Source organism: Colletes gigas, unplaced genomic scaffold, assembly GCF_013123115.1.
Source record: "Colletes gigas isolate AHSC1104 unplaced genomic scaffold, ASM1312311v1 Colletes_gigas_Sc00007, whole genome shotgun sequence".
Taxonomy (NCBI): Eukaryota; Metazoa; Arthropoda; class Insecta; order Hymenoptera; family Colletidae; genus Colletes; species Colletes gigas.
In genome coordinates this window covers 1023747-1050288 of record NW_025106636.1, presented here as the reverse complement: position 1 = coordinate 1050288, position 26542 = coordinate 1023747, and the positions used below count along the sequence as shown (strand labels likewise).

The 26542-nt window shown below is 37.7% G+C and overlaps 1 protein-coding gene across 4 annotated transcripts in view; it reads right to left on the bottom strand.

Annotated features, from left to right (window-relative positions):
• The window catches only part of LOC122396232 (mucin-5AC-like), a 74883-nt gene that overhangs the window by 38430 nt on the left and 9911 nt on the right, over nucleotides 1-26542 (bottom strand). For all 4 annotated transcript variants that reach the window (XM_043394439.1, XM_043394441.1, XM_043394440.1 and 1 more), the window contains one exon: nucleotides 23923-24084. In XM_043394439.1, coding sequence (XP_043250374.1) covers nucleotides 23923-24084 — 162 coding nt within the window. The remainder of the gene's footprint in view (nucleotides 1-23922; nucleotides 24085-26542) is intronic.

The following is a 26542-nucleotide window of genomic DNA, read 5'->3' as shown; positions in this document are numbered from 1 at the left end:
GAAGGATAACAAGAGGCTGGCCCCAAGGACACTTTTTAATTTCACACTTTTTTTTTTTACTAGTCGCCGTAAATCCGGTGAATCATAACTGCCGGTTAAGGAACTACTTTCGCTTTTCAGTGCCTCGCGTGATTTATTATCGAAAGCAAGCGCGCCACCATTGCAAATTCGATCGTCGGAGAAAATGGTTTTTGTTTAAATATTTATCAACACGCGAGACCAAGACAATAATAATTTTTAAAGAATTTTGCTAAAAAGCCTTACCAATAAAACTGTTGGAAATTAAAATTTAAAGAGACGATATATTTTAGTTTCCACTAAAATTGCAATTTAAACTGCAAATTGTCACTGCTTATTACTCGTGACGAATATACTCGTCATAAAATTTAAATTGCAAATTGTCATTATTTATTACTCATGACGAATATACTCGTCATAAAATTTAAACTGCAAATTATCACTGCTTATTACTCGTGACGAATATACTCGTCATAAAATTTAAACTGCAAATTGTCATTATTTATTACTCATGACGAATATACTCGTCATCAAATTTAAATTGCAAATTATCACTGCTTATTACTCACGACGAATATACTCGTCGTAACAAAAATTTTGCACTTTTTTCACGACGAGTATACTCGTCAGAAACAGTTAACTGGTTAAGAGGATGTTCTCTTCGGGAGACTCATAAACGATTCTTGAGGGTTAATAATTATTGCTTTCTAATAAGTTAAGGAAGAACAGTATCATTTTTATGTACTCATAAAGCAAAAAATGGTTAAGAAGTTATAACAGAAATACGAAGTGTGTAACTCGGTTGATATTCGCAACATTAAAATAAGAAAAGACTCTAGCAAAGGAAGGAATCGACGGGCCAGCCATTGGTTTGAAGCAACACCGGCAAAGCGGGTGAAACGTGACGTAATATCCGGACGACTTCTCGCTAGGTGGAAACGCTCGAAGGGAATCGACGGAGCGTGCAGACACCACACGTCGATCGCTTCTTCTCACGCGTTCTCCGTTATTCTCGCGCGTTCTTGCGCCGTCTCGCTTTGGCCCCGGTGCATTGCCACATCGCATTCCCCGTGAATGAATCACTAAGAACCTGACTCTGGCTACGCGAAAACTCGCGATCACCGGTCTGCTCTCTCGCCCAGCTTCTTCCAGACGCCTCGACGAGACACCACGCCCCGTGCCTCTATCAACTTTTTTACTACCCCCCCTCCATCCTCCTCCAGCGCGATATAAATGTTCACTGGTTGCACGATATTACGTTTCTGCTAATTGACCGCGCAAACTCCGATTTTTCTACTCGTACGAACAGTTTAATATATATATAACTAGTCCCCTGTACTGAAAAATATACATACAGGGTGTCCCACTTCAGAGATGGATTCTATAGAAGAAAACAATAACAAAAGTTCGTGTAAACATGTGTCCTATTTGACCTTGTTTTCAAGTTGTAACGAGCTATGTGTTGGAATTATTCTCTCTAAAGATGAGAATAGTTGACCCAATTCCGTTCAACTATTTATGAACAGAGCTCAATATCTAACGTTCAATCTCTATGAATACGTCCTGTAAACATTAGACTGTTTGATTACTGATACTACTGTCTAATTATTGAAATATGTCGTGTAGGAAAATGGAAAGTTTGTCTCGTCAACGAATGACAGCGATGAACCTTAAGTATTGAGACTTATTATTATAAATAATACCTTGACAAATAAAGGGGGTAAGATAGCCAATGGTAGAACGCCTCCAGGTTTTTGTTTAGATGCAAATAGGTAATTTCGAACATCTATTAAGGTAAATATAGATAGAATGTGTTTAACCCTTTTAGTGCCGACCGAAAATAATTTTTCCAGAACAATTTGAAATTTTTTTTGCCCGTCGAAAAATCTCACACCTTCTCGAATTTTTTTCTAGAAAGTGGATAGGATTTCAGGGATATGCGTATTCACCAAAAATGATTGTAATATATCCTTGTAACTAAATATAATTTTTTTAGTATGATTTTACATTTTTTAATTTCGTCTAAAAATTCCACTACCTACTCGAATTTTTTTCTCGAAAATGGGTAGGATTTCGAGGGTATGTCTATTGACCAAAAATGATTGTAATCGACCCCTGCAACTAAAAATATTTTTTCTAAAACGATTTGAAATTTTTAATTTTGTCGATAAATTTCACACTTTCTCGAATTTTTTTCTCGAAAGTGGGTAGGATTTCGGGGGTATGTCTATTGACAAACAATGTTTGTAATCGACCCCTGCAACTAAAAATATTTTTTCTAGAACGATTTGAAATTTTTAATTTTGTCGAAAAATTTCACATTTTCTCGAATTTTTTTCTCGAAAGTGGGTAGGATTTCGGGGGTATGTCTATTGACAAAAAATGTTTGTAATTTACCCCTGTAACTAGATATAATTTTTTTAGTATGATATGACATTCTTTAATTTCGTCTAAAAGTTTCAATATCTACTCGAATTTTTTTCTCGAAAATGCGTAGGATTTTGTGCGAAAAAGGCTTCTGGGGCAAAGGGTTAAACCCAAAAATAATTTTTTAAATGCTTTTGCAATGAAATTAGACCCTTTATAATGTTTTATAAATTTTTTTTAAGACAGAGCTTTCTCCCAATGTATGATATATCGTCGTTGGCACTAAAAGGGTTAAGAAGAAATAAGCTGTGACTTAAAAATAGTCAAGTAGGACACACCGGAGTACCAGGCGTCTAATTATTGAAACACCTTGTGTACGAAAACAGGAAGTTTGTCTCGTCAACGAAGAGCAGATACGAACCTCATGTATAGACTTATTATTATAAACAATACCTCGATAAACAGACAAATTATCGCGGAGCCAGGATATTTTTATTTGGTAAACGCGTACAATGATCTTGGAACATTACGTGTTCTGGCAGCAAATTGGAAACTGTACTGGACAGCACGGAGAAAGGCATTTAAACTCGGACAAGCTTACTCACTCGGCCATGAATGCGCCGCATTTTCGAATTCTTTGCCGACACGCGGTGAAAAAAAAAAAGAGAGAGAAAGAGAGGGCGAGAGAAAATTACAGGCAAGATTACGGCCGTTAAACCGACTAGAAACGCGGCAAGCCAGAGAATACGAGTCTCGGATGAATCGCACTTCTGTCGATCGTAATTCGAAAAATCATCGGTCCGCTGTTTCCACGTAAATTAGCGCGAGAAAGTTATAAATCGTTCGCGTCGCTCTTCGAAGACACGCGTGTGTTTCTTTTTTTCTGCGCGAAACATCAATGGAACCGTTTCGCGGCGAGCATTCGCCAATTTTTCGCGTTCAAATCGCTTCTCCCGTCTGTCGGAGAGCGCAGAGAAACGTTTACCAGACAGAAATCAATCGTTCGCGTGTTTTTCCAGACTGTCGCGACCACGTACACCCGACGTTTCTATATTTATAGAACACGGAGTCGAAAAACATCGCAATTGAGTATCTTCTTCGATAAAGACATTTTTTTCAAATATCTCGAGATCTAATAATTTTTTTGCCATGGTACCCCGATCATTTTTTACGTGGAATGAACAGAAGAATCGATCTGTGTAAAAAAAAATATGCATTTCTGTTTAAAGAAATGATGCAATTGTTAATTGCACATGCACTGCTGCATCTAAACAAAAATTTAAAGGCCTACAGATGTAGTGCTCTTCGAACCATTTATCTTTGTCCTTTGGCATTTTTTCGGGAATGCAATAATAACGGAGTTATGACTTGTAACAATTGCGTGGACCACCCTGTATAAACGACGCACATCTTTGGACTCAGATCAGATCTCTGAAGTTTGTAAAATAAATAATAAACCCACCAGTCCCTTTGGTAAAGTGTTGTTCTTAATCTCGCAACCTGGGATCCAACAATAGTAGGGAAGAAGGACCCTTAGACCTAGTAATTAACGAGCCTTGCGAATAACAGAACGTATCGATGTTTGGCCTATTGATCATCCCACACAGTTGATCCCTAGAATAATCGCGTTTCCCTCTCCCCTGGGCATGTAATTAGCGCCACAGGTGACACGATAGCGTGTTCTCCGATTTCTGACGAAACCACCGACGAAACCTGTTGCATAAATGGTTCTCGCGGTGAACCTCGAGGAAAGGATTCGCCGAGTGCAACGCGCGTAGGTGTGGCAGACGCTGTCGGTTCCCAGAAAATCGGCATTTTTACGCCAATAATCCTGGACTAGTGGCCTTTCACCGGTGGCCAGGGAACGATATTAGTTCCGTGGGCATCTCTTCGGGGCCGAACACAAGATACAACGCGGCGAAATAGGCGTTGCGCCATTCCGAACGATCGGAATCTACCGGCAAGTGTGGCCGCCATTGTTATCGCGATTCGAGGGCCGAGCAAAAGGTCATGTTTTAAAGAAGCGGTCGGGAGAATGGTGGCTGGTACTGGTTCGTTCCGTACCGAGAAATTCTATCATCGTAATCGTTAAAGCACGAAGCGGCACGGGATCGGCCATTTTCCAAGTAATAATTCCGTTTCTAAGGCAGATCTAACGCGATGACTAATTTCATGCCGAGAAATCGACTCTGTTCTCTCGTCGTACAACGGAGAAATTTTACCATCAACTATTAAAAAAGTATGGAACAAAATTTCTGTAAACTAATTTAAAAAAAAAATCGACATGTTTTGACTTTTAAACGATATTATATGGCTTTTTTCTGCGACCAGGATTCATTAATCGTATTAAACGAAAAGATTCTAAATTAAATGGAAGAAAGGCGACGACAAAGGGGAGGAATTTAATTATAAAACGATGCTTCAGACGACTAATTAACTAAGATCTCGATCGATGGGCGCGCGGTGGCCATAAAGACGCGACAACAATTCAATTTCCAGGGTTCGCCGGTCCCCCCGACTAATTAATTAGCAAAATTGCCAGACAATGAGGTGCCAGAACTTCGTTGCGAACGAATTTTTTCGCCATTCCGCGTTTTAAAGCGAACAAAGCGGAAGAAAAAATGGGCGTTCATTACACTCGTTAGTCATTCTTGTAAATGACGTAACACTTTATGACCGAGCTATGCTAATGCACCGACATCACAGTACATGTAATTTCACCGGTTTCACGTATCCACCGCGTAACGGGTAATTTTGTTATCAACCGATTAACACTACTTCGGGGACGCTTCTAACACGGCGAATTAGCCTACTTCCTTCCGTGTAATAGTCGCGGCGGTGGATCATTTTACATAATTTTCCGCGTATCCTCCAAAAATCATTCGGATACTTATTGTACCCGCTTGTTTAATTTTTATTTTACGTTTATAACCGATGGAAATGGGTAAAATTTTATTAAATGTTTCTGAAACGGTCAGAGTCATAAGGCAAAATTAAACGGTGGATATACAGGGAAAAATTATAATGGGAGATTTTAGAGGCCAAAACAAGACGAAAATCAAGAATATCAATTTGTTGATCGAAGCTTTGTTAAAAAGTTATTAAAAAAATTAAATTAAAATATTTCAAATCGTTCTGAAAAAATTATTTTTGGTTGCGTGGCTCAGTTACAACCACTTTTGGTGAACACACATACCCTTGAAATCCTACCCATTTTCGAGAAAAAAATTCGAGTAGATATTGAAATTTTCGACGAAATTAAAAAATTTCAAATCATACTAAAAAAATTATATTTAGCTACAGGGGTCAATTACAAGCATTTTTGGTGAATAGACATACCCCCAAAATCCTACCCACTTTCGAGAAAAAAATTCGAGAAGGTGTGAAATTTTTCGACAAAATTAAAAATTTCAAATCGTTCTGGAAAAAATATTTTTAGTTACAGGGGTCAATTACAATAATTTTTGGTCAACAGACATACCCCCGAAATCCTACGCAGTTTCGAGAAAAAAAAAAAATTCTATATCATCTCAAATTTAAAATGCAAAATATTAAAAATTGCCACTATATAGATACAGTCTTAGAAAACAGTGGTCTATTCGAGCAGTCGTTAACTAAAATTCCAATAATATCGATGTTTTGATTATATCAATGATGAAGTCTACTCATATTTTCAATTTTTCAATCTTTAAATAAAGGGACCGTATTCTTTTGTTCCCTGATATTTATTAAAATACACTTTCAACTTTCATCTTTCAAGCGACGCTATCTTTTTTTTATTTGTCTCGGTTGCAGACGCGTTCTTGAAAGAGCCTTACAGGACGCGGCAGACTCATAGGCGGGAAAATTGGTAACGATCCTTGGCTCGGATCCAAGTTATTTTCCTGGCATTCGCCGTTGCGGTAGGTTACCCTCTGCACCGGTTTAATTTATCGGAGAACGTTGCGCCCGACAGATTTTCCGAACCCCAAATGGAACGCTTTCGTCCCCTGGCCGCCATTACTGCGCCTAATTTCTATGGCTGGCAATAGCTTGGCAAGGAAACAGGCTTAATTATATTCGACAAATCGATATTGTCAATCAGAATGCTCCACTCGATCGTGTCCCGTTTCCATGCCAATCTATCGTTATTGTGGCTGCCATTAACTATCAGCCATAGTGGTTCCATTGGAAACAAACTGAACTGTTTTATTAAATCTACAACTCTGTCAGAGTTGGTTACTAAATTCTCAAAAAAAATGGATTAAAAATTAACCTTCTGGAGACTTTAAACCTTAGCTGATATCACTAGCTGAGGTATTTGAGCGTCTCAACAACTGAAACTATTAAAATAAAATTAATTATTTTTGCAATCGATATCGTGCTCTATCATTCTGTGCATAGAACTGCATGGATTGAAGATAATTGTGCGAGGAACTTTGATGTTTTTTTACGTTTTAATAGTCAATTTTTAGGGTCAATTGCCCTGATATGGAATACGTTCCTAGTTTATTTAGAATACGTCCCATCAATTTCTATCTTAGGAGCTCCTTCGTCAAGTCCCACTCGACATTTTGTCAAGTCCAAACCAAACAGATATCGTACACTTGAAACTTGGACAAAATAGAACAACAGTGTAAATAAAACAGATATTTTAACAGGTAAATTTCAAATAAAACACTAAAAGGCAAAAAAAGGTTGGGAGCTGCTGGTAACAAAATTGAAATATAATTCGGAGGGCAAAGGGTTAATGAATCGTGATTTTAACGATACCAGTTAAGAGTCAACGTGCAACAGTATAAACAACGAAGGTCCATATTGAGATTAAAATGCTTTGGAGAAAATGTGGAAAGGAATAAAAATTGTTGCAAATAAGGTGGAAACGAACGGGTAGACCGACCAGTTTCACCTGTTCCCCCTTTAGAAACCAAAGTCGAAGTCGGTTGGGTCAATCTTCGGGGAAGAGACTTTACGATACCTGGAATGTGTCTCCGGTTGAGTTCGCTCGCTCGCGGATCGGGTCGGAAAATGAGTGGAAGGTCGACGACCCTGCTCGCTTCCACCATGAGAAATGCCTGACAGCTGTTAAAATCGTTTAAACGGCGAACGAAATGGTCAAGGGGGATCGTGGGCGACCGTATTTTCGGCGCCAAAAAGTACAAGGAAGTCGTTTCACGAGAACCGTCGATGGTCGTTTTCAGAGTCGCGGAAGCGACTGGATAATTCAACGAAGGCTCGATTCTTGCAAATAAACAACAATACAGAGTGAATCCACGGTACTAATCAGGGTCAGGTAAATTCCATGACTCTCGAAACAGTACGAAAATCGAAAAAAAAGCCGAAATTAATTCGTCGATCACTCGATATAGAGTTTCTTAACACTTTTAACAGTAGAACTGTGACAATGAATTCTCAAGTTGAAACGTTAAAGAAAATAAATTTTAACGAGGTTACGAAAGCAACTACTGCGACAACTTTCAAGTTGTGTAGTTTACAATTGCCTGAAATGAACGTTCTGGTCCCGTAAACAACTTTAGGATATTAGACTGCCAGTCAACGTGTTAAGGAACAAAAATAAAGTATTTAAAATTAGCAACACACCGCGACTATGCTGGGTTTTTTGTATGCTCGAGAAACGTACGCGATCTTCTCCCCGTTTTGGAATATTAAAAGCAGAAAATTCTCATGTTTTTTACCGATAGATCGAATTATACAAGTAACTGTGGAGATGATAGTTGGGGGAAAAATATGTTGAATTGATTTGAGAATCGTTATAGGGGAAATAAAACCCTTTCGAAGTAAGTGTATGCAAAATGGCGGTGGAAACAGTGTTGAATAGTTATTGGTAGATCGTAGGAGGTCGTTTGGGCGGTTTCCATTGTAGTTTGCGAGCAACAGGAACATCGTTGGCGCTGCACGAATCTCCTGGAATCGCGTCTCGTTCGTTTTTCTCGGGCAAAAATGAAATTCATCCGGCAAGCGATGCGAGGAATGTCACCCGTGAGTCAGAGGCGGGCATACGCGTTCGCATGCCCGCTAAAATTGGAACTGGTTGGCGTCATAAACGCAAAAAGCTGCATGGAAACGCTCCCTTCCGCCACATTTTCGGCCCCCGACTCTTTTCCCGAACCGGACGAAACGAAATTTTATCGTTAATCCACCGAAATGGTGCCACAAAATCGCGTTAAAACATCTAAACCGCTTCTATTAAAACGAATTCTTCGAATACAAAGAATTTGAAAACAAACCTCACCCCTCCCCCAACGTGTTTTTAAATTAAGCAAAAGAGAGTTTCATTTGCCTTCCAGGATAAAGAATAACGAAATTTTTGAATATCTGCATAATATTCCTGTTAAAGGCGTCGTTGAAGTTTTCGAACCGAAGCTTCTCGCGTGCTTTCGTCTGTCGCGTGTTCGCGCCGCGATTTGTCTATCACTGTGCCCCTTTGGTATCGTTCGAAGAGAGAAAAAAAGAAGACAAACAGAATCCGAGGAGGTCAAAGCACCCTTTTCTTTTAGCAATAACCGTCGGAGCTCTGGTACGCGTCACGAAACTGCCAACTGGAGCGATTATCGAAACCCGAGAAATACGATAACCATACGATTCTTCATTTTTTCTTCCAGATTTCGAATTAAAAAATTCATAAATATAATTTGTTGGCAATTCCTGTTGAATTTGATCAATACAGCGTTATATTGATCGTCACATCTTTCAACACTGTGCAAACAACGTGTGCAAATTGTTGAAAATTATTATAAACATTCAAGTTCTGCTCGAGCTTGTTTTTATTACCTTCTTTGTGCATTTTGGACACAATAGGGTTTGGACTATTTTCTTTCTTAAAACGGTATTCTACCGTGAATCTTTCCGAAAAATCAATTTTTTAAAAATGCTTAAAAACGGAGGTCAAGCATGGAACTAATAATATTATATTAAATGACTATTGTATACATATAACGATGATAGAAACTACTTACCCTATTCGGCAAGGATTAATGACACTACGGATTTGCATATACGTACCTGCAACAGAATCGAACAGCACGATTAAAATCAATTAATGGATCGATACTTGGAAAATACAAAAGTTGTCTATAAAAAGCATTATAATAAATATACAAAAATTGTTACGAACAAATCTGCTATATAACTGTTTTACAGCAAGAAATATTGCAAAAAGTACTGCAAAATATTCATATATGGTGTCGATTGCCACCACCGTACTCTTCACGATGAAACATGGTGTGGCCATCTTGTATTTTTTATTTTGATCATTTCATTTAATATATATATATAAATCTTTAGATATATATTAATAAATAACTATAGATATCAAGATTAATAGATTTATATAATTAATATAATATAATTATTAATCTATAATTTACTTTTTTTCTATAACATAACTAAAATAATTGTATATAATATAAATATTTATTAATATATAAATATAAAATTTATTATTAATAAATTATATTAATTTATTTATATATTAATAAATAACTACAGATATCAAGATTTATATAATGTATAATGTATTCTGAATCGAGGAACGCGGTAGAGTCAATAATTATTTTCATAGAAACTTCCAAGACCTAGTTTTATTAAGAACGTTTGTCCACTCGTAGCCAAGTCAAAACGCGAAACGTCGTTTATATTCAGCGCGTTGTAAATCGAAAAGATCGTTGTTTCGCGGCAGCGATGAGAACCACTTGTCCGTACTCGTCTGGCAACGTACAGACCGAAGTAAACCTAACCGCAAACGTGGTGAATCACCCGAAGGACGCTCTCTCCCCATCGTCCGCGGCAGCCTCCGCTCCTTTTTATTTCTCCTGCTCGTCCATCGTCCGCGATTCAGGATGGGATCGGTTTAATCCCGGGTGCCGTTGCAATAATCCTTCGCGTATGCACGGCCGCGCGTTGACTTTCTTTCTGGCGACCAGAACCAGAGGGAAAAAAACAACCTTAAAACCCGTAATCCTGATCGAAGAATCCCTCGACAGAACCGTCAGACGACAAGCGCTGTGGAGTCGATCGAGTGTCACCGATAGCCAACAACACGCTGTTGTAGAGGCTTCTTCTCTTGCGGTGTATAGTTGTACACAAGTTTCTTCCTGTATACCAGGTGATCCCCCCCCTCCCCGCCCCCTCCATGGGGAGGTCAAGACACACTTTTATCCACGCGACACCACAACCTCATCCTTTGGCGTTTAGCATTTGTTTATTGGAAATTTCATGCTAGCGTAGTCTTTTATTCATAGAGGAGGTGATTTGTTGGATTCCAACGCTTTATTTAAGAAAAGAAAACGTCGACTGAAGACTAGACTCTTTCTGCTCGTTTCTCGGTATTGCAGGCGTTTATATGTTATTGGTAGAAATGGGTAGAGGTAGGGACGATGGTCAAGGGATAGCGTATACTCAGGGTACGAGGTTCAGGACGAGCAAGGATTAGAAATCTGGACTAGGATGTTGTCGGATGACACGCACGAATCATAGTATTTTTCCCCTCGAGTCACATCGCTGAGTAAGGCCGTGCAAAGTCAGTGTACCCTAGATCGTGAACACTAGGACACGGTCTTACTCATCAACACTAGGACTCTCCAAAAGATGGAATCGATAATGGAAATGGAGAAAGAGGGGGGTAGGGGCCTCTTTCTCCCGAGGCCCAGCTCGAAACTGGAGGAAACGTCGAACTCTCTCGTTCGAACGTCCGTGCGCGATCGTTAAGCACCGCACGTCGACGGTTTTTATCGAGAAAACGGATCTACGGTGGGGCTCGATCGAGAGACTAGACCGAAACGGAGGAACACGACGCTGGGTTTCTAAAACCAGCGGCTCGAAGGACCCCGGGAGAAACGCCGCGTTATGAATGGAGGAGACTTCCACGAGAGTCCTTTTCCAAGACGAAGAAACCAACGTTCGAGTGGTTACGCTTCAGTAACCGCGGTCTTGGTTCAGCTCCTCCCGGATTCCTTTGTTTAATGCCTTATTGCGATATTTTAACAGAGTTCCCCGCTGTTGCCATGCGGCTCTCGGCTCCGCGATTATCCTGCTCGTCGTGTGTCGCCACAGTCGGACAAGAATCCATCGTATTCCGACCGACGAGATTACGCGATCAGACCAGACTTGCCAATTTGGCCTTTTTTAACGTTAAATTTTATGTATACAGCTTTGTTTTTAACTAAACTGCCGTTAAAAAATCCATTTGGCTTCTTTAAGCCTGAGGATCTCTGCTGGCAGAATTAAATAGCTGTACAAATTTAGCACGTTAATGTTTGGTAGATATACTTTGTGTTATTGTCACGTTTAAACGTACGTTTGTTTATGTCTGTGTCGTGGTTCGAAAACGAGACGATGGACAGGGTTGTGAGTCAAGGATAAATACTGAGATTACCGAGCAAAGGAGTTTGCCATGTTTCGTTGTAGATAGAGAATGTCACTATCGATGCATAAACATGCTAAGGCAAACTTGGCACACAACTGTTGCTCGGTCTAAACGTTCTATACATGTAGTTGGGCTTCCTGAGACTATTTTATTTGAATTTTACGAGTAACTTCTTAAATTCTGAGCGAATCAAAATGGCTCAAAACTTAAGATGATCTGAAAGTAGGTGATTGTTGTAAGAAACGATGTAACAAATTGTTTCGATCCGCTTGATAGACTCGGTATCGATGAAAGCTTTATACTACGTATAGAATTGAATTAAAAAAAGAAAAAGGAAAGAATGATTTTGTAATTAACGAGATAGTGAGGCAGCAAACAATGTAAGCGAAGTTGCAGGCGAAAAGTAGGCGAACAGGAGGCTTTTCTAGGCAACGCAAATGATAGTTTGCAAGAACCGCGGATATCCGGCGGATATCCGCAGGCGCGAATCTCCGACGGGTCGTGCTTAGACGCCACAGAGACCGGTCCGCCATCTTGCGCGTCGTTAAAACCCTTTGCATATCGCGTACCTTTTCTAATTGCGTTGATCGAAACCGGAAACTTGTATAGAAAAGCGCAACGACGAACCTCCGTATAACACGTAATGCTCGTAATCGTTGCTTAAAAAATAGCGTTGATGTCCAGGAAGAAATTAGTTCGCAGGTGAATATTTCGATCGAACAATGGCGGACAGTCAGACAGTGAAGAACGTAATGCTGCTTCTTGCATACTTTCTAAATCTTATAACACTAAAGAAAGGAAAAAGGGGCATAGGATGACGAAGTTAGATGAACTTTATCCTTGTTGACAAAATGAGCTTGTCATTTAGGGGGCTAAGAGGCGATGAGCTAGAATATATATTGATAAGGAGGTTGGTCATCCAACAATGAATATTTCAATCGAACAATGGCGGACAGTCAGACACTCAAGAAAGTAATGTTGCTTGTTGCATACTTTCTAAATCTTATAAAGCTAAAGAAAGGAAAAAGGGGCATAGGATGAGGAACCTAGGTGAACTCTACCCTTCTTGACAAAATGAGCTTGCCATCCAGGAGACTAAGAGGCAATAAGCTAGAATATACATTGATAAGGAGGTTGTTCATCCAACAATGAATATTTCGAGCGAACAATGGCGGACAGTCAGACAGTGAAGAACGTAATACTGCTTCTTGCATACTTTCTAAATCTTCTAAATCTAAAGAAAGGAAAAAGGGGTACAGTATGACGAACCTAGGTGAATTCTACCCTTTTTGACGAAATGAGCTTGTCATCTAGGGGGCTAAGAGACTATGAGCCAAAATATACATTGATAAGGAAATTGGTCATCCAACAACAGTTTATAACGTTCTTCGTTACATAATTTTTGAACCCCTGCTCGTAATTTAATAAACATGGCGTACAATGTGGAGTACAAGGTACCCAGTTGTACGTGGCGAAGTACAGCGAGTGCAAAGCTGGTGCTCGTCGAGTAATAAATACACGCACCGGGCAGAAACAGCTGGCGGATTTCGCGGAGTACTCGGCGCGGATGCTTTAATATCTGCGTAATGAAAACAAGAAAAACAAGCCCTCCCCGACGCACTGACACCGACGTCTAAAGTGCAGCTGCAAGTGGATGAACGTGCGGTGAATTCCCAGCGCGTCTAATTAAAAGTCATCTGCATATTTATGGAAGGGGAGACAGGGAGAAAGGGACCCGGGCCGGATTAACGCACGGAGAGCAGAGAGGAGTACGCGTATTAAAAAATAAAGGGCGAGACAAAGAAGCGGAAGAAACGTACGTCTGGTTAAAGTGGCCGCGTTTACTATTTTTATATATCTCGTTACGCGAACCTTCTTCGTTACGCTGCGAATCTTTGTTCCTGGCGAGACATTTATGAAAATCTTTTCGCGACTCAAAAACCAAACTCTCTCTCTCTTATAGATAGACCACGCCCTTTCCTCTTTTCAGTAATTTTCTATCTCACTTTTTGACGCAATTGGGAAATTAGAGTTTGAAAAATCAGGAAGTAGAAAAACCCTAATTGACGAGTGTAAGGCGAAATTCGTTTCAGTGCGAATCTTTGTTCCTGGCGAGACATTTGTGAAAATCTTTTCGCGTCTCGAAAGCCAAATCCTCTCGCTCTTACAAATAGACCACGCCCTTTCCTCTTTTCAGTAATTTTCTATAGGTTATCTCACGTTTTGATGCAATTGGGAAATTAGAGTTTGAAAAATCAGGAAGTAGAAAAACCCTAATTGACGAGTGTAAGGCGAAATTCGTTTCAGTGCGAATCTTTGTTCCTGGCGAGACATTTGTGAAAATCTTTTCGCGTCTCGAAAGCCAATCATCTCGCTCTTACAAATAGACCACGCCCTTTCCTCTTTTCAGTAATTTTCTATCTCACTTTTTGACGCGATTGGGAAATTGGAGTTAGTTTGAAAAATCCTGAAGTAGAAAAACCCTAATTGACGAGTGCAAGGCGAAAAGAGATAGGCTGACGCTTCGTCCTGGAACAGCAGCGATAATTATACACGGTTCGTGACCGAGAAGTATATTTTCACAGACGACTGTACCGGAGTTTCGCGGAGAAAGAGATTTCCGGGCTCCTTTCAATGAGCGGCCAACATTCTCATGGTGAGAAAATATGTTTCACACGGCGATGATCATCCTTGCGTTTCTCTTCCCTTTTGCGAGATCCTTTTCCTCCAAAAATTTATCTCCGTTTCGCACAGACGGCTCTCGCGGAACAATGAATGACGCAGGAACGAAACAGCGTGCGTCCAACAATTGTTTTCTAGTTATCCGTGGAAAGGATAAAACGAAACCGGCATTGTTTAAACAAACGTGAAGCAATTTTGGAAACAAATCACGATCAACAGTTATATAGCTATATTTTACGACGAAACGAGGAATCGGATTATCTAACACAGTTTTTATTATCGTGCGTTCACCATTTATGTTACTTAGGTCAATTACACGGAAAAAAAATTCGTATAAACTTGTGTCCAAAAATGCTTAAAAATTTATATCTTTTCGATAAAGTATTTTTGGACATAAATTTATACGAACTTTTTTAATGTATTTGATCCGAGTAACACGTACTGCATGTTTGATTTTATTTTTATTTTTGGAAACCCTGTGTATCTTCTACAACCCCAATTATTTATATCTTTTTTATATTTTTATAATATTTGTATTCTTATTGCAATATTATTCAATTTAATATGTGAAATTGTACTTTTTAAGTACACCGATAAGAGGTTTAAAAATGTTTGAAAATGTTCATTTTTCTATTAAATATTTTCTATTAACCTATTAGTTTAAATAATACTAATTTGTTGACGATACAGCTTTTCAAACGCTTTCCAAATATTCAGGTTTATGTTCAATTATAAACAGGACTTTCAATATTCGCAACGTATAATTAAAAAATTGTATCGACTTTCAAAAAGGAAACTAATTTGCGATGCAATTAAGGACTCGAAAAAATAATTAGATTTTTCAATCGTGTTCAATTATCCCATTGTTAAACGATACTGTATGAATTTAAACTGAGAATAAAAGATAATTGAAATTTCGATTGTCCACGGACAGCGTTTGATAAAATGTAAACTAATACATGATTTATTACCATGATCGCCGTATAATCAAGTCGGTGATTAATCATCGTAATTACCGAGTAACCGGTAATTACGATTAATGAATAATACAAATAATCAAAACGAACGTAACCATCGGGCACAATTAACGCGTTAATAATTAATTACGAAACGATTACACTTTCGATTGCGATTGAACCGGTTAGTTAATAATGAAAAATCGAAAGAACTTGGTAAAAAGATCAAGACCAAACCAAAACGAACTGGAAAGTTTCTCTCAGCTGGTTACAGAAATCTCATAATTTCGCTAAAAAATTTAAAAAATTTCCCGCTACGATTAAAAATGAACTTTCCATTCCGCGAATTTGAAAGGTACGAATCTCTGAATAATTCTGTGGAAAGTGATGCGCGAAACGATCGCCCGGAATGCGCTTGGTTTCATACTATTTTCGATCGAATAATAAGCGAATTAAAAATTTTTTTAGAAACCACGATCCGTGCAAAGAATTTATTCGCGTCACGCGTACACGGACGCATAATTGCATGCCCTTCGTACGCAAGCGGAATACAAAATGGAGGGAAACATTGTTCGCGGACTGTCGCCGATATTAATTATAGAATCAGCATGTCTTCGCAGGAAGCAGAGTCGAGAATACTTATCGTCACATTTTGTCAAAACCGATCGTTCGCGTTATAAATATTGAACAAACGTACGAAACGATAAATACTTTGAAAAAAATTGAAAAGATCGATAACCGTGGTCGACGAATTTTAAACAATAATTTCCATACTTTACTGTTGATCTTTCTATTTATTTACCATATATCCAAATAACAGGGGAAAAATATGAATAAAGATGTTTTTTTTAAATTTGTTACGTGGAGTTTTCATGAAATTAAGATTAATGACATTATATAGATTTTTACGTTATGATTTTTATATTATAAATTTATATAAATGTTAAATTTACATAAGTTTAAGTCTACTTGGTGTCACGTTTGCGTTTAGTTTTAAAGGCTGTTAAAAATCAGCAAAAATTACCTCGTTTCTGTGTTCTAGAAAAACTAGAGTCAATTTTCGTGATTAAAGTCATAATAGGAAGTGAAACTAATTACTTGGACAAAGAAGACATATTTGCCGTTGACATTATGATTTTTATATTATAAATTTATATAAATATTGAATTTACATAAGTTTGACTCTACTTGATGTCATATTTGCGTTTAGTTTTTAGCATCTGTCTGCTAAAATTGTAGAGGAAATGAAAGGCTGTTGAAAATCGGCAAAGATTGCCCCGTTTCTGTGTTCTAGAAAAACTGGAGCCAATTTTCGTGATTAAAGTCATAATAGTGAAACTAATTACTTGGACAAAGAAGACATATTTGCCCGTTGACCAGTGTTATCGATGTTTCGTTCAAATTACGTGTATTTTTTTATTAATTTAATTTACAGTCAGTATTTAGTCTTCACGAAGGAAGAAATCGAAGAAATACTGCCGAGATCTAAGCGAATCGTTTATGAGAAGACTCACCAGGATGAGACTGAGAGCTGTTTTGGAAACGAGTATCCTCTTCCTTCTCTGACGTTGTTAAAAGCACTACAGATCACTGTGAATCACTGAATTCGACTACCCCGGCGCACAGTCTGTATTTCGATCGAGAAAACGCGGCTGTTCGATCGAGAGAAGACTTTGGAATTTCGGGAAGGCCTCTGTTCACTTTTCGTCTTGCCACGACTCGTCGACTGCGAGTTGCAATTTCTAGTCGCGATTCGCGTAAACGACAGAAAGATCGACGAGACGTCGGGCAGAGTGCTAAAAAAAAGCGTCGATCGTGCGAGCTACCGGAAAGGTTTCCGACCGACAGGAAGGTGAAAAGTGCCGGCTCGGCCTCTGACAGACAACTTCGCAAACGAGTGACGAACGAGCAAATGAATGCTACGGAGGACCTGTAGGCATCTACTCTTTTGCCCGAGGACGAAGGAAGAGGTAGCCACCGAACCATGGCGCACCAGGCCTCGGTTAGGCGATCACACCGCGCACCCTGGTGCTTTTTCCCCCCCCCCTCACGAACCAACAAACTATTTACAAAGAAAAGATCACAAATCACCCACTTCGATTTTAATTGACGATAGTTGTGGACAAAATTAAGTGGTCAAGTAGGGAAAATAGGCAATCAAAGCATTGTAGTATAACTATTATGCACTTGAGCACATATACATATAGTATTCCACATTACGAGCACTATGAGCTTCATATGGAAAATGGGGACCTCAGTAAACATTTCCTAAACCATTGTAATATATATTAAATTTAAGTTAGTTTAATTCTGCAAGTGAAACATGTATAAAATAAATATTCTGACCCTACTATTAACTTGCAAAGATCCATTAAAATCGAAGTTGGACAATTCATATGCTTCCCTTTTCAGAACCAAGGTATTCTTTTTTACGCTACGAATAAAAATGACAAGACATCTATTTGTAAAAATTAATTTTGCGAAGAGAACTGACCGATCGAATATGTTTTTCCACGCCGTGTAACGTCAACAATTTTTTTTTTTTTTAGCGTTTTAGGTCCCATGCACCTTGTTGGTTATTAGTGACCACAATTGGGTTTACTTTAATGTCTTTTAATAAGTTTAAAACTTTTTTGCACGGGTCTATTTCTGGCAGGATTTTTGTTTTAATATTTTTAATCGAGACAAGAAAGAAGACGAGCATTTAATTCTTTTTATGGGAGCTCCGTTCTTGGAGAAAGAGGTTCCCCCCCTGCACCGTACTCCTTCTACCAGGATGCACTCGACGGCCATGCTGGCTCAGACATTTCCATCTTTTTCCCTCCCGTTCTGGCTTTCAATTTTATTTCGTTCTTCGATCATACACCGTGCCTCGTTCGCGGAAGCTGCGATGCAACCCCTGGCCTGGCATCGATCCTACCAACGTTCTGTTAGATCCAATTCGTGTCCACCATGAAGACGAAGTCATCCCAGAAACTAGCGACAGAACCGATCCAACGATATATTCGTTGACTCGTTAACGAAAAGGGTATGATTCTACGTAAAAAAATAAGTCCGAAATATGTAATAAAAATGTTTCACGCGAGGCGCGTTTTACAGTAGAATACCCCGTTAAAAGCGTGTAACATAATGACGTTAATGAAATGTAAGCAAGATGCGTGAAAACGTTTATCAGCCGGTGCTGCCAGTTCACGCGTAATAAATCATTTTTCATACGGAAAGGGATGATCGATCGAGGTCGTCCCGACGACGAAAACTTTCACGCGCGCGCCACGATGCCGGCTTTCATTAAGCAATTATTGATTAACAAGGGGCAGACAACGTCCAACGACTTTATCCGTCTAATGGATCTTAGAAAATGCGAAATAGTCAGAAGTAAGTGTTGCATGGCTGATCAAAATTCTCCTCCGGAATCGCGTCAGCTCGAGCGTGGGTAATTGCACCCGGCTAGAGTGCAGCCAGAGTTCCAACCAGCGATGGGATCGAGCTTAACGTTCGCTGATCGATACTGATTCAATCAATGATCCCCAAAACTCCCTGAAAACCGATTTTCTAAACGGAAAAACCCCAATGAAACAAACTACTTTTCAGAAATTAATTCTTTCTTCTTTTATTTTTATTTTTATTTTTCTTCTTTATTTTAGCGATCAACGCCCCAGTGAATGCGTTAATTTTAACCGCATAAAATAAAGAATTGTTCCTTTTTTTATTTTTCTATAATATATTTCACGATGCAAGTTCTTTTTCGTAAATATTACCATTCGAGAGTGAAGAATCTTTTTTTTCGTTTCAAATGTGTGTTCAGGCTTCAATAATTTTAATAATTAATGCGTTAATTTTTTAATGTGTTAATTTTAACCGCATAAAACAAAGAATTGTTCGTTTTTTTATATTTTTTTATAATATATTTCACGATGCAAGTTCTTTTTTGTTAATATTACCATTCGAGGATGAAGAATCTTTTTTTTCGTTTCAAATGTGTGTTCAAGCTTCGATAATTACCGATTACGAGTATTTCGATTTGAAAAAAATTTACAGATATTAAATATATATAGAAGAGAACAATTCTGGGTTTGTGCTCGCCAAACGCTCGACGCCATTGCTACTTCTCCTGTACATATATTCGAGGAAGGAAGCCACGGACGAGACGATGTGCTCGTGTGCCACGTGCCCATAACACGCTTCTGCAATTAGGCTTAGGAATCGCCATTGTATCGGAAACTGCCCCCCCTCCTGCCCCTCGAACAGAATCCCGACAATGGGAATGCGAGCAATTTGCCCGAGAGAACCGACTCAATTGCAACTCGATCAGGAAATTGGACAAACTATAACCGTGGGCTTCGAGTCTGCATGGAATTCTGTTAGGGGACTGGGCCAAAATAAGACTAAGACACTTTGACAATAAAGATACATTAAATCCTCTTCATCGAGCAAATATTAAAACAAATTTAAATTGTAGCTCGATAGTTTCTCTGTACATATACGTAAAACACTAGATTTATTGATACCTTACATGTTGACGATTACCTTAACCCTTTGCACTTCGAATTATATTCCAATTTTGTTACCAGCGGCTCCCAATGCTTTTAAATGTTTTATTTGAAATTTACCTGTTAAAATAAGTGTTTTATTTACACTGTTATTGTAATCACACTCGACATAGGTGTGCAAAGGGTTAAAATACGATTTTTCTGTTAATTAGAATATGCATTCGTGCCATTGCATCGAACAAATTCAACATAAATTGTTAGAAAATAATATTTACGCGTTCTGCAATTTTAAATATGGAATCTGGTAAATCTAGTAATAAACCCAACCCATCGCGTTCAAAAATATTTTTAAAAAGACACGTGAACAAAGAATTAATTACCTAAATGAAACTCCCTGAGAGTTAAGTCCAAAAAGACTTTATCTAAATGTTAGTCTTGGAATAGAATTGAAAAATTGATATTCGAAAATGTTCAGGAAATAGTTTCATTTAAAATTAGTATTTAGAAATGTTCAATAAATATTTGGATTTTTATAAAAGCACGGCTTTCTTAATTACACATTTCTGAGACCTGTAATTACTGGACTGCGGATCTCCATGCAAATTCATATTTTTATTAATAGAATTGATGAAATGGGAACTTTGCAGAGGGTTGTTTCAACCCTTAAATATAATAATTTTTTTTTTGAGAGAATTAAAATTTTCTATGAACGCAAAAACATCCGCAGTCTAATAATTACGTTTAAATTATAATATGATATTTAAAATCACTGAGAATCAGAGGTAAAAATATGGAGTATGAAGAAAGTTCAAGAGAAATAACGATAAATGTAAAATGTAAAAATTTGGGGCAGAGTGATTATTTTCTAACGAAGGAAGGCTCGATTTTAATCGTCCTGATAAGTATGCGTGCTATTATCATGATCTGTGGAAAGAAGAGCGATATCTTTCCAGCGGGCACTCATCCGTTGATTCCGTTATGGTAGGGGATGCAATTTCTTACTTCGAAACAGTCGACCTAGTAATTATAGAAGGGAAACGAGATCCAAGAAAGTATTTAAATATTCTCGAGAATGTAATAGAAAAAATTGAACGCGTTATGGAAAAGAAAGTTACATTTTTCATCACGATAATGCTGTAATACATTCAGCGCCTGTATTAAATGGCTTTATTAAAGAAAATAATTAAGTTTCTACCTTTCCCACGTTTCCTCGGATATATATTAATATTACGAACAAAATTTACAGATATGGCTTTCTAGACGAATCACCAAACACTTGTTACGCTTATCGATTTATTATTTATTTCATCCCCCCCCAAAAGTTTACTCGATATCGACTTCTGAGCGGTGGATAAATATTGATAAATATCGATAATTAATCAAGTATAATAATTGTCGGTAATTAACTTCCAAGATAAGCATCGTACGTATTTAATTTTGGAATAATAATAATGTATGAACGAAATAGCAATGGAGGTCGTAGTCGTCAGAAGTTATTAATCGCCGTTTCGTTGGCATAGTCAGATATAATCTTGACCCGTATTCGCGGCGGAATTTCATTTAATCGGTCCCCCCAGACACCGAAAGATCTCGGACGAGGGAATTTTCTCCCGAACGACGAGCAAAACACGAACGTTGTTTGAATGCTCGGAGAAAGTAAGGGGAATGCCGTCTCGCAAGGAATTTCGCGCTGGAAAACGTGAATCTCGTAATGACTCGTACTCCTTATAAGCGGCTGCCAACAAACTGTGTCCAGTTGTTCCTCGCGGCTCTGTCATGCTCTGCTTCTTGTTGCTTCAGGGACGAAGATCGGAACAGATTGCCCACGGCACCCGTTTCACCAACCTTCTTCTTTTCCTTCCGTTGAAAAGTTGCCCGTTTCTGACCGTAGACATTCCACCACGGGAAGTTCGTTGAACCCTCCGTCGACGCGTCTAGTCCTTCTCCCGACGCAATGTCGTTTTCGATGCCAAAACTTTTGCATACGAATCTCGACAGCCAACTTTCAGACGGTATTTACACACCACTAATTCTTAATAGATACTCGAGAGGAAACGTACAATGCAATGGAAACAAATGTTCAACTCGTTCTCTTACGAAAAAGAGCGGTAAATTTTCAAAAATCCGATCGAGCAAATTTTTTACAATTTTTATTAGAAACTACGAATCGGTTGTTTGAGCCGTTTATTTTGAAATTGCAATGGAAGTTGACTGCCAGACCAAATCCCTCAAAGGATACTCTTTTTTGGATAATTGGAAACTATCATATCCACAATTTGTCATGGAACCTATTTTTACAGCCTCGTTAAAATTAAAGCGTCCCATCAAGATTTATTTCCTTTACCACGTAATCTTGAGAAATAATCTTTTTAGCTGATCGATGAAAATTCATGTCACCCATATATGGGGTGACGTGGCAGTCGATGTGTTAAGAATGTTAAGAAAAAGGACAAGTTTATTTCTCAGGCACTGGATACATGTACTTTCATTGCCCGCTGAGAATGTTCGAGTTACAAATGTTCGTTTTTGTCTCGAATGTTTCGTTGCATTACATCTTTTCATGTCCAACGGAACGTTTGTGCACAGCCATACTTTTTGCTCTTATATAAATTCATATTTTGTTCGTTTTGTGTCTAAGTTTGTTATTTTTAATCCAGTAAAACTTAACCGACAGAAATATGATCGAGAGCATATACTTTCGAAAAAAAAAATCGATTTTCTGACGGTTCTGGGCTGAAGCATCCCCCTTAGGATAATCGATAATTTCGTATGGATCTGTTCCATCGCGGCTGTGTAATTATTCGCTTCGATTGCGCTATTCGTGACATGGAAATCTTCTCCGCGTTCCAGCAATGGATCGGCCAAATTAATGGAACATAACTAAGCACGCTGCTCGAACGACGACTCCGACGAGCATCGTTTTCTCTTAATTTTCTCTCGAGCGAGAATCGTACATCGGATGGATCCAATCGGGGAATAAGTTCATAGCGTTTATTATATAGGTTTATCCAAATTGAGTGTCACATCTTTCAACAGATGGATTTTTCTTTGTTATATTTCACACACGCCATCACTAAGCGTAAACAAATCATGATGGAACGCTACACACTGTGCAACAACCTGTACAAATTGTTGAAAATTATTAGAAACGTTCAATTTCTGTTTGTTTTCGTCCACTTCGCGAAATTCTTGGTCCGAATAAGCAACCTTCTGACAAAACAATTCGTCGAATTGTGAATAAATTCAAAGAGACTGCTCAGTTTGTAATGCAACACGTGCATACGTATCAACGTGGAGCTAAAAAACAATATTATAGCCGCCATTAATGAAATAGAACCCCAATTATGTAATAGCGTAATAGACAATTGGGCAAAATGAGTCGAGCTCGTGAAAAAAAGCCTAGTCGGTCATTCGAATGATATTGTGCTCCACGATTAATGTTTCGAAGTGGACTTTATATTAAAATAAAGAAACCTGAAATATATCAAACAGTTTGTGTTTTATTTCAATTTAAAGATGCGACGCTCAATTTGGATAACCCTGTATTTTCTTTTGTTTTGTGACGATTTTTTGCCGTTTGACAAAGTGTGTAATATTCATTCGATGGAGCTCTTTCTGCTCTACAAAACTGTGCTGATCGTCTTTTTGAGTAAGTTAATCTTTTATTACTTTTCACGCTTAGAAATGGAATATCGAGGAGGTAAAAAGCAACATTTTCGACGCCTGGCTCTTCTTCGCTTTTTTCTGAAGCTTTTTTCTTCGAAGCAGCCCGAGAAGGTGTCATAGGCGAGTCTACAGCACGGAAATGGTTTGCAAAGTTCAAAAATGGCGATTTTGAGCGAAAGACCTTCCGAATTCGACGAAGAGCGTCTCAAAGCACTTTTGAAGGAGGAAAAATGAAATGCGATCATAAAACGATACTCGATCGTCTTCGTTTAACGAGATTTGTCGAAAAATTGGGAGCCTGTATCTTTTCTTTGGTAAAAACGCTACGAACTTGTTCCCCGACCCAATATTTTTTAATATCATGAAACTCTTTACTCACTTGGATCTCGTACTTCGTGGTAGAGAAGGGTCAGCAATTTCGAAGGGCTCAAGTAATCCGTCAGTCCGTCAGAGGCAAGAACAAGGAAGTCTTCTGTGCCGTCCAAAGGAATGCATTTGATTTCCGGTTCGGCCGTTACGAACGGTTTGTATTGGATGTCGCCTGAAATTTGAACAATTATATTAAATTTAATGACCACGAGCTTGAACCTACGAACACATAATTCGAGCATAATTGTTTAAGAAAGTGACGAGTCTTGCAAATAATAATAATAATTGTTGAGACTGTTAGGTTTTTTTTTTTTATCCCATAAAGTTTATGTTAACTTTCTAATATTCCTCGATTCGATAATCCTAATTCTAATTCTAATTCTAATCCTCATGAGCTATGCATTTGCATCCAGTGATCTTGTTTCAAATTTTATTCGGAATTTTCCATCCCACAGTATAAAGTGTTATTTTATTCGATCGTAATTTTTTTCATTTAAACAGTCGTTAAAAGATTCTCTTCTCTCTCTCTCTCTCTCCAGCGAATTTTTCTGTACGTTTGATCATTAACTGTACCCGGTTTCATTCATAGTGGTGGTAAAGCGATGGAAAAAACCATACAAATTTATAATAACCGGAAGCGTCTATGTTACGGTAGTGCCATTATTTAAATTAGCCGCGCCATTCATTAAATAGATAATTAAAGTTAATTACAGTCTAGTTGAATACTGATGCTCCCCACGCTTCGCCATCGCGTGTTTTTCAGATGTAAAAAAAACCATCGCTTATGCGCAATGGATAACTGTAACAGTTATTTCGAATTCCATAAAATTAAGCATCACGGGGGGAAAGAAATTTTCTCTCATTGTCCTTTCTTTCTATTTCCCTCCGTCAAAAACATATTTTCTAAAAATAAGAAGAGAAATACATAATACAATCTTTAAAGATTCGTTAAAAAACTCTAGCATCTACGTACTATAGATATGGTATTTCATGTATTTTATAAAATTTTCCCCGATATAGCAATTTTTGAAGAAACTTTTATCATACAAATTAAAAAATATCTACTTCACAAAAATGGATATTATTTTAATAAAAATCTTACAGATTCTAACAAAATTTAAAATGCAGTTAATTCTTTCCTCTGATTTAATAATAAGTCATAGGTGCATAATGATCGAAAGACAAATTATAGTTTATAGTATTATAATATATGTATATTCTGCTTCATTAATTTTCACATTCATTTTTCAATCGAGATATATACAGTTGTTAATTATATTTTTTCTAGAACTTTCATATTCGTAATATTTTTAAATGCTTTGTATTAATCCACCGATAGGAAAATAATTCCTTTCTTCGTACCATTTTCCTCGCTTCTGTACGATATTAAACATAAATAACTATGATACGTGTATTTACGGTATAATTATGTAAATACACATCAAACAAGTGAACATTATTTGTGGTTTATCGTACAACATTACAGGAATGTTGAAAGCAGAATTTACGTAAATATCTAATAAACAACGTTTAATTGTTACGCGGTTTCGAAAAATGTTATCTGCGGCAAGGATCAAGATTTGTAAATAGTTTATCTTCCGAACAATACATAGAAAAAATTCAGTAAATGCAGAGATTTTTCGACAAAATTCAAAAATTTCAAATCCGTCTGGAAAAATTATTTTCAGTCGCGGGGGTCGATTACAATCATTTTTGATGAATAGACATACCCCCAAAATCCTACGCATTTTCGAGAAAAAAATTCAGTAAATCCAGAAATTTTTCGACAAAATTTAAAAATTTCAAATCGTTCTAAAAAAATTATTCTCGGTTGCAGGGGTCAATTAGAATCATTTTTGGTCAATAGACATACCCCTGAAATCCTACGCATTTTCGAGAAAAAAATTCAGTAAGTGCAGACATTTTTCGACAAAATTCAAAAATTTCAAATCGTTCTAAAAAAATTATTCTCGGTTGCAGGGGTCAATTAGAATCATTTTTGGTCAATAGACATACCCCCAAAATCCTACGCATTTTCGAGAAAAAAAATCGATAAATGAATGAACTTTTGGTCAAATTTAAAATTTTTCAAATCGTTCTGGAAAAATTATTTTCAGCTGCGGGGGTCGATTACAATCATTTTTTATGAATAGTCATACCCCCAAAATCCTACACATTTTCGAGAAAAAAATTCAGTAAGTGCAGACATTTTTCGACAAAATTAAAAAATTTCAAATCGTTCTAAAAAAATTATTCTCGGTTACAGGGGTCAATTAGAATCATTTTTGGTCAATAGACATACCCCCGAAATCCTAACCAGTTTCGAGAAAAAAAATCGATAAATGAATAAGCTTTTGGACAAATTAAAAATTTTTCAAATCGTTCTGGAAAAATTATTTTCAGTTGCGGGGGTCGATTACAATCATTTTTGATGGATAGACATACCCCCAAAATCCTACGCATTTTCGAGAAAAAAATTCGTGTAGGTGAACAAATTTTATTAATAATTTTTTAACGATGTTAAAATTTTTCCCCAGTTCTGACCGAACATCCTATATTCAACATTCCGCTTTTTTTCTCTAAACTATTAATACTTGTGTATGCAACTGATAAAACAGATCCGATAAACA